Here is an 11,994-nt window from a genome sequence, read left to right on the forward strand (position 1 = left end):
TGTGTGTGTGTGTGTGTGTGTGTGTGTGTGTGTGTCAGGGTGATGAGGCTGTCTCCAATCCCCCTGTACCTGTGTGTGTGTGTCAGTGTGCCCAGGCTGTCCCCAGTCCCCCTGTACCTGTGCATGTGTGAGTGACCAGGGCTGTCCCTCACCCCCAGTATGAGTGTGAGTGGCCAGGGCTGTCCCTGTCCCGGTATCTCCGCTCGTGGCCGGGCTTCTCCGCGTGCCGCCCTCGCTCCAGAGGCACCGTTGTGTTTGGCAGGGCCGCGCGCGGCGGAGCCGGCCGAGCCATGATCGAGGTGCTGGCCAAGCTGGGCCGCGGGCCCGTGTTCCTGGCCGGGGAGCTGCTCGAGTGCGTGATCACCTTCACCAACCCCTTGTCGGCCTCGTCCACCTCCGCCAGCAGGTAGGGCAGCCCGCGCGCCGCTGCTTCGCCCCATTGCTGCTTGCTCCAGGGCCTTAAACTGGCACCAGTTACACTTTCCTGCTCCAGAGGGAGACTAGAGGGAAATACACAGTTTGGGATGCTGAGGGAGATGCTCCTCGCTGCCCCTCGAGTTTGCTCTCAGCAGCAGAGTCACTGGCAGAAAATGAAGCCAGACTGGCTGGGAAACCAGAGAGTCTGGTTACACCAGCACCGCAGGGCTACGGGGCCACCTCCACGCAGTGTCACCGTTTCCTCGTTTCCAGAAGGAACTGTCCATGCCTGGCGCTGCACTGACAGCTCAGGGTGATCCTGCCCCGGGATTGCCCATCAAAGGGGCAAGCCCAGAGAGGGCACGAGTCAGAGATGTTCTCTGCAGCCCAGCCCTTGCGTCCGGCCTCTCTCTCGGTCTTCCCTCCGCCTGTAAGGCGTGGAGGAAGGGTGAGCAGAGGAGCTTCCTGCACTGACTCACAGGCAGAGTGTAGTAAATTCCGCACGGGATTCACCCGAAGGCTCTGTGCCTCGTGGTGCTGTGTGCATGACCTTGACTGCTTCTGCAGGGGCTGCAGGGTGCTTTCTTCCTGTGGCTCCTTCCTGGGAAGTGTCATTTCCAGCTCTGGTTCAGTGCAGGTACGAAGCTCAGGCAGGCATCCCCTCTATGGGACCCCTTAATCAGCGTCCTTGGCTTTCCATCTTTTCTTTCCCCTTGCCCACTGACTTAAACTCCCAGGCTCAGCTATGGCACAAGCTTTTCGCTTCCAGAACCTCCTCTTGTAAAGTGATAGCGTTGTTTTTTCCCAGCCCTGGGAGGACAGTGTGCGAGGGGATGGTCAGCTCCAGCCAGGCTGCGTGCAGAGCTCTGGCTCTGTCCTGGGCCCGAGTCAGGGCAGCTCCTATTACTTGGAAACACACAGGACTGAGGGGATAGAAAGTGGAGCAGTAATGGGAGATTCATTTCTGAATTTCAAAAATTGCCTCATGGAGGAAAAAAAAAAGATTATGTGAGCAAACTGACTAGTCCAGGCTATTTCACATGAATGGAAACACCTCGTGGATGGGTGGATCAGAAAATGAACCTACAGCATAAAAGCAGTAGCCAGATCAAAGTTCAGCCGCTGCAGTAAATAGATGGACGTCTCAAGGAGTAGCTCTCAGGGCTGGTGAAAGCTGCCCTGAATCTAGGCCACTTTCTCTGCTGTGTTTAGGGTAGAACTTGCTTACTACCTTATATATGCTCATATATTTGAAGCACAGGGTAGTAAGCAAATGGCATGCCGAGAATTTGATGGTGATGTGTGAGGCATATGAAAACGAGACCAAGATGTTCCAAATTTTGTGTGTCTGGTTGAAAATAAGAACAATTCTGGGGTATTTTGTTGCATGATACTGAAAAGAAATGAAGACAAGATTCACTGTGTCTGAACAGACAAGAATCCTATGTTTTAAGGTATTGTAACCATGTTAAGGTTATTTAAAATTTTAAAAACTGTCTCTTAAGAGCCTTTGTGTGTTTTCATATAGCAGAAGCGTTATGAACACCTTTTAGCCCCCGCTATGAAAAAGCCACACGTTGAAGATGCAGAATTACAGCACATAGAGGTAGGGGTAGAGAATCCAACACATTGGCAACCAGAGCAGGCCAGTGATCAAATAGTACCTAACTGATGAGCTGAAAGGAACTCGTGATGCTAAAGAGCACCAGAGGAACCAGGCACGGGCTAGATGAGCAGTGCAGCTGTTAAAATACAGGTAGATAAGGGTTTGGAGACTGAAAGGTGTGGGTGATGCCACGGGAAATACCCATGCTGTGGAACACCCGAGACTGTGGTGAAGTTGGAGATGCAAGACTGTTTTTCACCCTGGGCACAAAACAATTCTTGTGACTGAACAGGAAGGCAGCAAAATGACACCTTTGCCTCCCCTACAGCCTCCAGTGAATTCCTCCCAGTGCTTCCTCCTCGGGTGAAATAAGGCTTACCATGGGCATGGAGACTGCAGAGCCTTGTGGCGTTTCCAGCCTCGTGCCTATGGGGTGACGAGCAGAGGAGGCAGCGGGAGAGCTGCCAAGAGCCAAAAGGCAGAGCAGGAAGGGTGACCTTGGCATCGCTGTTGGTTGGCATCGGAGGATCTCTGTGGGCCTTGGGTTTTGTCTGCGAGCCAGGCTTTATTTTGAACCATGTTTGAATCTGCATTCGTGCATTTGCTTTCTAGGAAAAAAAAAAGTGGGTATTGCAGCATTCCCTGCCTTAGGCCTTGTCTTTGTGAGCAGCCAAGGAACATGCTCCTTCTCCCCCATCCCAGCTCCATGCTGCTTTCTCAGCATGGTCCCCCGGGGGCTCAGCCCTCACCCAGTGTTGCTGGTGCAGCTACAGGTGCCCCAGGAGCTTGTGCTAAACACGGGGGTGGCCGAGCCCCAGAGCATCGCTGCACGTGTCACCTCTCAGTCGTGATGGCTACACGTCCCCTGCCCCGCATGGCCCGTGTGGGGCCGCTGGCGATGACAAGGGTGGCGGAGCGAGGAAGGCCCTGGGCTGCCTCTCGGGCCACGTGGCCTCGTGCAGCCCTCGGGGTAGGGGCTGCTGCCCTGTGTTGCCTCCCGTCTTTGCCTTTGCCTGTGTCCTCACTGCTTGTGCCGTGCCCCATGTGCTGTGGCTGTGACTGACACAGAAACCTCGCTTCTAGACGCGGGCCTGCGGGCTCAGCCCGTGGCTGAAGCCCAGGCTTGGTGGCTGTCACACTGAGGCAGAAGTGGCCTTGGTTCCACGACCCAGCTTGGGTTTGTGAGCGGCGCTTTGTGGGTGCCCGTGGCCAGGCCCTCTCCCAGGAGGGGCTGCCGCTCGCTGGGCTCTCGCTTGTTCAGACCCAGCCTAAAGCCCGGACACGAATGTTGCTCCTCTTTGCCCGCAGCGAGATGCTGGCGTGGGCCAGCGCCCAGATCCACTGCCAGTTCCACGCGAGCGAGGGCCGCGTGGCGCTGCCCCCCTCGGCTGGCGGCAAGCCCGACGTGCAGGCTGAGAACGAGACCGTCTTCGTCCCCAACAGAGGTGAGTGCCGCTCCCGTGGCCCTGGGAAGTGAGGGAACCACGGGCAGGAATCGGCCGGGAGCAACGTGTGTCTGTGGGTAGCGTGTGCGGGAATAAAAAGGGGGACTCTGTTGCTTTCCGTGCGAAATTCCTTGATGTGCTGAGATCAAAGTGGTGCTCAGCTGGGGCAAAGCACGAGGGACGGAGCAAAACACAAGGGTTGTCAGTTGGGCTGCTCTGGGAATGTCTCGTGACACGCCTGGGGAAAGGGATCTTTCCTTGTCCGTCCCTTCTCCTTCCTGCTGCTGCTGAGGGCAGCGTGCGGGGCCCGGGCAGGACGAGGGCCCCTCCGCCTGGCCCGGCGGCTCTGCAGAGCTCACGGAGTTTTCCTCTCTTCCAGGAGAGCGGGGCCAGTGCATCCTGTCCACGCCACCAAAGATTCTCTTCTGCGATTTGCGCCTGGATCCTGGCGAGTCAAAGTCCTGTGAGTCCTGTCTTCTCTTCCTCTGCTCAAAGCGTTCATCTCTTGGGAGCCCCGCTCTCACACCAGCTTTGCAGGCCTGGGTGCTGCACATGGGAGACCTGGTGCTCACAGAGGGCCAGGAACCTTGTGGGGAGTGTAAATGCTAAGGAGCTGCTCTCCACAGCATCACCCAGGGTTTGTTCTCCAGAGCACCAAGGCCACGTACTGCAAAGTGTCCCTCGGTTCTGCCCTCTGGCCCGTGTCCTTTGCCATAGGTCCCTTGTGTGGCTGCAAACACTCTTGAACCACCTTTGGCTGCAGCTGGAAGGACAGAAACACCTACCTGCTTTTCCCTGCCTTTTTTTTTCTTTGCCTGCACTGGAGAATTCTTGGAACGTAATGGCATCTTCCAAAGGTCCATGGTTCTTCTGAAGGTTATAGCTGTCCTTCACATCACAGTCTTGCCTGTCCTGGTTTTCCTGACTTTTCTGCCACAGAAGCAAGTACTTCTGATCTTCTCCATCTCGGAGCTCTCCATCCCTTCAAAGCCCTCAGCTATGTTCTTCCACTGGGCCCCCTTTCAGCTGCTCCTTCCTCGCTCCTTTCTGATTTATTCTTCAGATAAACTTTCATCCTTTCCACAGAGACCCCCTCGCTTGGCAGACGTGTGCCTGAGCCTGTCGTTCCTCGGCAGCCTGCCTTTGCATTCCCAAGCAGGGCTCCTGCAGTGTTGCAGCATTCAGCATGGCAGGCCCTGTGCGTGGCGGGCTCTCCAGCTTGCCCTGGGCACGTGCCCTGCCTGGCTGCTGGATGTTCCTCAAGCCTCAGAGCCCCGGAGCAGAGATGCGGTGCCGGTGGAGGAAGGGGGTCCCCCCGCTCCATCCGCCGGAGCCTTCAGCCCCAGGGAGGTGAGAGCAGAGCTGCAACAGCACCAAGGAGACCCAAACTGCAACGGGCTCTTTCTGAGGCCGTGGCCTGCTGCCCTTTCAGACCCACAGGGCCTGCCTGGACAAAGGGACGTGTGTCCGAAACGCCACCTCGACTATCCGGCACAGCCCATCCTTTGCCTCCAGTTCTTTCCCTCCTGAGCAGAAAGGCGGCCGTGCCACAGCAGAGCCAGAGGCCTCGTGTCGGGAGGGTCTCCAGGGGCCCTGTCCCTGCTCCCGGACACACAGGCCCGGCTCGGCCCCCCTCGTGCCAGCCTGCAGCTGGCACATGCTGGCGGATCGGTCCTGGGGGCTCCTGCCAGCTCCGTGGAGGCAGAGTTAAGGCTGTGTGGGTGTGCATCTTAATTCTTCATTTCCTGTTTTCCAGAAGTTTTGACTTTTGCTGCACAGTTCGGAAAGGCAGAAAAAAATACCAAGAAATCTTAATTCTTCTACAGCGAAGTACTGCTATTAAAATATAGCCAGAGCTGGCACGTTTGGCTGAGGTTGTGTGAGGCTGCTTTTTGATAAAAGCCTCATCTGCAGTTGCTTGCAGGCTAATTCTTCCCTCTCTTCGCCTGCTCTGGTGCCTATATTTTGAAGTCGACTCACCTCTCAGCGCTTGGGCGCGTTGTCCAGGTCACGCTCTTTACATTTGTCACCCATAGGCATTTTCTGGAGCCCTCGGGTCATTTCTGTGGCTTTTTGTTTTTACCTCCCCTCCGGTTTGGTGCCACCTTTAACTATTTGCTGTGTCACGGAGAGAGGAGGAAGCGCCGGCTGCCCAGGCACAGGCCGGGGTGCCGCAGGGGGACAGGGAAGGCACCCGGAGCACCAGGGATGCGTTTCCTCCTGGGCCTGGCATTGAGCCTGGGTCTTCCCGAGTCTCGGCCCTTTTGTGCCAGGTAGTAAGCAGGGATTCCTGCCTGGCATTGGCGATGTCCCTGAGCTCCACAGTGTCCTGCAGCTCTCCTGACCCTTCCCATGAAATGCCATGTTTGCATCCCGGTGGGGACAACCCTCAGCTTTAGCTGCACCCCTGCCTTGTTCCCGCGGGATTCCCTTGCCCTTCTAGATGGGAGAGCCTGGCAGAGGAGCTCTGGGCACTGCTCTTGCTTTGGGTTGTTTTTCCTTGGAATCCTGCTTTCTAAATCTGGAAGTTTTATTTAAAACAGAACCCTATCTTTTAATCTAAGCCTCAGAGTTTAGGAAGTGCCTGATTGGGGGCAGGAGCTGCGGTTCAGCAGCAGGACGCTGCCTTTCCCCTGGCAGGGGGTATTTCCGTCACGGCGGGCAGGTGGGCGCAGACTTTCCGCTACGAAGAGGCCCTTTGTGTCACTGCTGTTCCGCAGTTTGGGAGGTTGGGAAGCGCTCGCGCCGCGCTGGGGTCTGTGCAGTGGGTGAGGGGCTTGGAGAGGGCTGAGCACCGTGCCAAGCGAGAGGCCGGTGCCTTGGAAATCTCAGAGCTGCTCTGTGAAGGAGGATGCTCCCTAAGTTACTCCCAGGGTGGTTAATAATTTTGGGCTCCTTGTAGCCACGTTGGCACACAAGGGAAGCCGGCAGAGGCGAAGCCAGGTCGAGCTTGTGCTGGGTAAGCGCAGTCCTCCCGTGCTCGTGTTCCCGGGTCCTGCATCTCCCCCGTTCTTTGGAGGCAGAGCTGGTGCGTGCGGCTGCGAATGCGGAGGCAGGGTCTGGAGGGCGGCACTTGGGACACGGGGCGCAGGAGCAGGGCACATGCCCAGCCTGCCGAGGGCAAGAGGAGATGGTGGAAAGCGCCTTGCCCTGCTCCTCAACTGGTCTCCTGCTCTTCCTGGCCGACCAGGGAGGCGCTGACCAGCAGCTCCAGGACCTTCAGTTTGCTTTTGGAAAGCATTCCCTTCTGCCCCTTGCAGATTCCTACTGTGAGACGCTGCCCGTAGACGGCCCCCCCTCGTTCCGGGGCCAGTCGGTGAAGTACGTGTACAAGCTGACCATCGGCTGCCAGCGGGTCAACTCCCCCATCAAGCTGCTGCGCGTGCCTTTCCGCGTCCTCGTCCTGCACGGTGAGGCCGCCGCGCTGTCCCCGCTGCGCACACGGGGCTGCCCGCGCCCTGCCCTGCCCCGCTGATCTGCTGCCTTCTCCGCAGGCCTCAAGGATTACCAGTTCCCGCAGGATGAGGCCGTTGCTCCCTCCAACCCCTTCCTGGAGGAGGAGGAGGGCCTGAAGAAGGACTCGCGCCTGGCGGACCTGGCGACGGAGCTGCTCATGGTGGCCACCTCCCGGCGCAGCTTGCGTAGGTCGTTCCTCCTGCTTGGTCCTGCTCTCCTGACCCGTGCCTGCAGCGGGCAGTGCCCACAGGCCCATCCGTGTCGGGTTCCCAGATCAGGGCCATCTGCCCAAGTCTGGTGCTAGTGAAACAGAGCTCTGACTGGTGCTGTCGAGCAGCTCCATGAGGACCTGCTCGGATCAGCTCCCCTTTCTCCTCCTTGCCAGGCTCAGAGCCTTCCTATCGCAGCCAGGCAGAGCCTCTTCCCTGGCATATCACACACTGCGTGGTTTCCTTTTGCTCACTGCAGGCTCCCCTCCCTGCAGGGACCTGTCCTGCATTTGCAGGCAGCAGTTGCAGCCTCGTGTCTGGTGGGCTCTGAAATGACCCCAGGTTGCTGCAAGGGGCACTCGCCAGGCTGCAGCCTGTTTCCTTTGCTCCCTCCACAGACCTGTATAACATCAGCAACACTCGTGGGAAGGTGGGCACCTTCTGCATCTTTAAGACAGTGTATAAGATTGGAGAGGACGTCATCGGGACGTTTAACTTCTCAGAAGGCGACATCCCGTGTCTGCAGGTCAGCGCTGGCAAGGGAAGAGCCGTCTTTGCAGGGGTGGAAGAATGAGTTGGTGGCCAGGGTGGCACTAAGCATCACTGGGGAGTCAGGTGGGAGCCACCTGAGGTCCTCGCAGGGTGTGAGGTGGGGAAGGTGGCGCCCACCTCGGGGATGGGAGACCCCCAGGCTGCAAGCAGTGGCAGCGCGAGCGCCCTGCCCCTTGCTCCGCAGTACTCGGTGAGCCTGCAGACGGAGGAGAGCATCCAGGAGGAGTTCCAGCGGCGCCGGGGGCAGCCCGTCTCCTACAGCACGCACGCCCGCCATCAGGAGGCCTGCCTGCACACGGCGCAGAGCAGCTTCAGCCTGCCCGTCCCGCTGGGCTCCACGCCGGGCTTCTCCACCAACATCGGTTAGTGGCCACCGCGGGTGGGAGCTGCCCCCCATGGCTCCGCAGCAGGGGCTGCGGCTCCCCTCGGCTTGCGGGCGGCCCTGCCTTGTCCTGCAAACCCTCCGTGGAGCTGCAGGGCCTGGCGGGAGCTGGGCCTGCATGGGGACAGGCGTATTAGCTTGCCCCCCTGCCAGGGGAGCCAGCCACCCGCTGTCCCTTGTGGTGTGGCACTGCCTTGTGGGGACTGTCCTGTGTGGGACCCACCACCCTTGTGGGGTCTGCTGACCCTGCTCTTGCCCACAGTGTCCCTCAAGTGGAGGCTGCACTTCGAGTTTGTGACCTCGGGGGAATCTGCGGGGACTTGCGTGGTGCGTGGTGGCCAGTCGGAGGCCGTCACCTGGACAGGCGTGGAGCAGATCAACGTGGACACTTTCAGCTGGGACTTGCCCATCAAAGTGCTTCCCACCAACCCCATCCTGGCCTCCTACGTGTCTCAGTTCTCCAGCACCAACTCCATCAGCATCTAAGAGCGGGCAGGGCCGGTAGGAGCCTGCCGCGCTGCAGGCGGGTGCGGATGGTGGCAGGACTGTAACCCACGGGCTGCGTGTGCCCTGCCCGCCCGTGGGCAGAGCAGCTCCCCGCTGGCTGCGGTGCCCGAGCAGCAGCCTGGCGGCTGGGAGCCCCGCGCCGGCTCCCCCCTCACCGGGGCATCGCGGGAAAGAGACCTGCCCGCCGGGAACGGCCCCACGTGCCTTCAGCCCTCGCGGGCCCTCCACGAGAGAGCGGCCCGGCCCGAGGAGAGGAGAGCAGAGCTCCCCTGGTGAAGCCTCGGAGCAGCCCTGCGTGACGCCCGTGTCCCTGCGTGACGCCCGTGTCCTTGCTGCGGGACCCCACGAGCTGGGCTCTCGTTTCCAGGTGGTCCGTGCTTGCCACCTGAGCGGGTGGGACGCTGCTCGCCAGGGAGGCTCTGCCCTGGTGCCCGTGTCCTGCTCCGGGGAAGGGGTGTCTCGTGTGCCCAGCCTGGCACCCCTGCTGCCCCAGCGCAGGCGAGGGCCGGCCAGCCCTGCCGGCGCCTGCGCAGGCTCAGGATGTAGCCGGGTGCTTTGGCCCTGTGAGGCTGAGCGAGGTGTCGATCCTAAACTGAGAAGTACAGAGCTCCCTCTCAGTCAAGAGGTATCCTGCAGGTCTCAGGATCCTTGCGGAGTGGGAGCGAAAATGGGTGCTGTGCATTCCTGGAGCTGGCCTTGAGTTCAGGTCTCCCTGCTCAAGAGCCCACTCCACATTTCTACCAAACTTTCAAAGAGTTTTCCTCTTTGTGTGGGAATCTAATAAATATCCGAAGGTGCAAACTCGATCTTGCACAGAGCCTTTTTCCCAGCCCTGGCACTGCTGCCGCAGGGGAGGGGGTGTCACCGTGCCCCGGCTGTGCGGATGGGGGTGCAGGGGGGGCATCTCTTCCAGCCTCCAACTGCCCCTTGGGCGATGGGAGGCAGGCCCTGGGCGATGCCCCTCGTGCTGCTGCAGGCTGATGGTGACAAGGACCATCAGGAATGTCCCTTGAGCTCAGCCCTGTGCTGAGCCCTGTGGGCACCAGCACAAGCGGGAGCCGCTTGTTCTCCGGAGGGCTGGAGCGGGACAGGCGCGAGCTCCACACGCACCTGGGTTGGACCAAGGAGGCAACCCCGGATACCTCTGCTTGGTTGAATACGTTTATTGCAAGAACAGAAACATCTACACAAGGCTCTGCACAACAGAGGCACGGCACAGCGGGGCGGGCCGGGGGCTGCCGGCCCCGTCGCGGCGCACGCAGGTCGCTCCAGCTCCCCGAACATGAGCGGGACCCCCCGGCCCCCCGGGCTGCCCCCTGGCAATGGGGCAGGCTGCCCGGGGAGGCTGGGGACACTTGCTAGTGGTTTCCCCCCATGCGCTGCCGCCTGCCCAGGGCTGGCTCCGTTGCGATGTTGCCCAGGGTTGGGGCGCGGGGCTGGGGGCTCGGGGATATATTAGTGGTTGTAGAGGAGGGTTTTGCCTCTTGCACCCCAGGGCAGCCCCGTTGGGGACATGGGTGCCCTGGCCAAGCGCTTGGCCCGCACGGGAAGCGAGGAGCCCCGGCTTGTGCAGGGCCTCCTCGGCAGGCCGGCTCCTGGCCACGGGACCCGCTTCGGTTCTGGAAGCTGGAAGCGAAAGCAAAGCCGCACCAGGGCAGCACTAGGGTGTGAGTGGCAGCTCAGTAGAGTGGATAGTGGTTTCCCTCGAGGGCGGCCGCAGTGACGTCTCCAGGGGATGGGGCAGGGGTGGCACATGCAGGAGGCTCGTTGGACTAGGGAGGCTGGTGCCGGCGGCGCGGGGGCCTCTATCTGCCCAGCCCCGCGTCCAGCACCTTGTTGCTGAGCGGCTCGGCGGTGCCGGCCGAGCCCCACTCGCGCTCCAGGCCCTTCACGCAGGGCAGGCTGGGGTTGGCCTTCTGCACCACGGAGATCTGGCAGGTCTGCGAGTCGTAGTGAGCCTCGCACCAGTCGGGGAAGTCGATGGGGTGCTGGGTGCTGCGGGAGAGGGCACGGCACCGTCAGCTGCGGCAGCGGCAGGGCCCGGGATGGAGCCAGGAGGCTCCCTGCACCTCCAGGCACTGCCCGGGCCGCAGCTCCCCTCATCTCCCGGGGCAGAGCCCTTACCAGGACCACCCGCCCCACCTGCCCCCGCTGCAGTGGGTGCCCCGGGCTGGCCCTGCTCCCCACCCAGCAGCGTGAGGACCAGGGTGACCCCGCCACCCGGAGCACCCCGGGACCCCCTCTGCTCTCCGCAGCCGCCACCCCGAGGCCGGGGTGCTGCCCGGCCCGCGGCGCTGCCGGCGCCGCTCACTCACGTCTCGCAGCAGCCCACGCCGACGGGGTGCAGGCAGGTGCACAGCAGGCAGTTGGTGCTCAGCCACGACTCGCCCAGCGAGAACTGCTTCCCCTCGTACTCGCACGCAGCTGCAAAGCCAACAGGGGCAGTAAGCCAGTGCCCGGGAGCGTGGGAGCCTCCCCACAGCCCTCTGCCGCAAAGAGGGGACACGGTGACATCGCAACACCCCTCTGCTCAGCATTGCAGAGGCTGCTCCGTGTCCTCTCCACCCTGCTCCGCAGCCGGGCTCCCTGTGCTCCTGCAGGGGTGGGAAGCCGGGGTTGCTGCCGAGAGATGTTCCCATCCATCCGCCCCGGCTGTGCCCTGGGCTTTCCCACTGCCCTTGTGGCCCTGGGACTCGAGGCCACGGTGGGTGGCTCTTGGGGCACACGCCACGGCCATTGGAGCACCCCTGCACCGCTGGGAGCAGGTGGCACCAGCCCTTGCCCTTTGCTGCCGGTCCTGCGCGCACAGCCCTGGCCGGGCTCCTGCCAGGAGCTCTCCATGGCCCAGCGAGCAGTTTCTCAGCCAGAGCCCTGGGGAGCTGTTCCGTGCTTTATAGACTGCTCCTTCCAGTCGTGGCCAGCCTGGCGCACGCTCCCGAGCTCAGCACGGCCCGTAGTGCTGCAGGGGACCGCCCCACCGCCCCGAGAGCCCAGGGGAAACCAAGACCTTGCCTCCCCAAGCCCGTTACCTTTAGCCTGGAAGTAGCATTTGGCCTGGGAGCCGGGCAGCTGGAGGAGCAGGGAGAGCAGCAGGCAAAGCCTCCCCCAGACACACGCCGTCCTCTGCGCTCTCGTGGCCATGGCTGTTGATGAGCTGGGCTTCTTCACCGTCCTGCTGAGGCTACCTTCCCGCTCTCTTCCCTTTGCTCCTTTCCCCTCTTTCTCTCTCCCTCTCTTTCTCTCTCCGCCTTTTTAATGCTCTTCTCCTGATCCCAAGAAGAGATATTTATAAAGTTCAGCTTTACGACCCTGGCCACCAGCTGTGCCCCACTGGAAAAGTTGTAAAACTCATTTCCTGATTTGAAAGGCATGAAAACAAGAGGTAGGATCAAGATTTTTAACAAGCTGTGAAAAGCTGAT

General features: G+C 60.9%; 2 protein-coding genes across 2 annotated transcripts; one reads left to right on the top strand and one right to left on the bottom strand.

Annotated features, from left to right (window-relative positions):
* Window positions 1–275: 275 nt before the first annotated feature.
* RGP1 (RGP1 homolog, RAB6A GEF complex partner 1) lies at window positions 276–8,960 on the top strand. The gene is made up of 8 exons (XM_026045005.1): window positions 276–406; window positions 3,332–3,468; window positions 3,848–3,931; window positions 6,729–6,878; window positions 6,963–7,109; window positions 7,532–7,659; window positions 7,870–8,047; window positions 8,330–8,960. The coding sequence occupies exons 1-8, from the start codon at window positions 291–293 to the stop codon at window positions 8,551–8,553; spliced, it is 1,164 nt and encodes a 387-aa protein (XP_025900790.1). The 5' UTR covers window positions 276–290; the 3' UTR covers window positions 8,554–8,960.
* Window positions 8,961–10,379: 1,419 nt separating this feature from the next.
* On the bottom strand, window positions 10,380–11,715 carry MSMP (microseminoprotein, prostate associated). The gene is made up of 3 exons (XM_026045013.1): window positions 11,604–11,715; window positions 10,890–10,998; window positions 10,380–10,569 (listed from the first exon to the last, which is right to left on the bottom strand). The coding sequence occupies exons 1-3, from the start codon at window positions 11,713–11,715 to the stop codon at window positions 10,380–10,382; spliced, it is 411 nt and encodes a 136-aa protein (XP_025900798.1).
* Between the last annotated feature and the right edge of the window lie 279 nt (window positions 11,716–11,994).

Source organism: Nothoprocta perdicaria, unplaced genomic scaffold (assembly GCF_003342845.1).
Source record: "Nothoprocta perdicaria isolate Ctin4 unplaced genomic scaffold, notPer1 scaffold_393, whole genome shotgun sequence".
In the NCBI taxonomy this organism is placed as follows: Eukaryota; Metazoa; Chordata; class Aves; order Tinamiformes; family Tinamidae; genus Nothoprocta; species Nothoprocta perdicaria.

Bases quoted from the DNA above. Each gene is read 5' to 3' on its own strand.
- MSMP (XM_026045013.1), bottom strand. From the start codon at position 11,715: ATGGCCACGAGAGCGCAGAGGACGGCGTGTGTCTGGGGGAGGCTTTGC. The intron at 10,999-11,603 runs GTAACGGGCTTG...TTGGCTTTGCAG, and splicing joins ATGCTACTTCCAGGCTAAAG to CTGCGTGCGAGTACGAGGGG. The intron at 10,570-10,889 runs GTGAGTGAGCGG...CCTCTCCCGCAG, and splicing joins GGCGTGGGCTGCTGCGAGAC to CACCCAGCACCCCATCGACT.
- RGP1 (XM_026045005.1), top strand. From the start codon at position 291: ATGATCGAGGTGCTGGCCAAGCTGGGCCGCGGGCCCGTGTTCCTGGCC. The intron at 407-3,331 runs GTAGGGCAGCCC...CTTTGCCCGCAG, and splicing joins TCGTCCACCTCCGCCAGCAG to CGAGATGCTGGCGTGGGCCA. The intron at 8,048-8,329 runs GTTAGTGGCCAC...TCTTGCCCACAG, and splicing joins GGGCTTCTCCACCAACATCG to TGTCCCTCAAGTGGAGGCTG.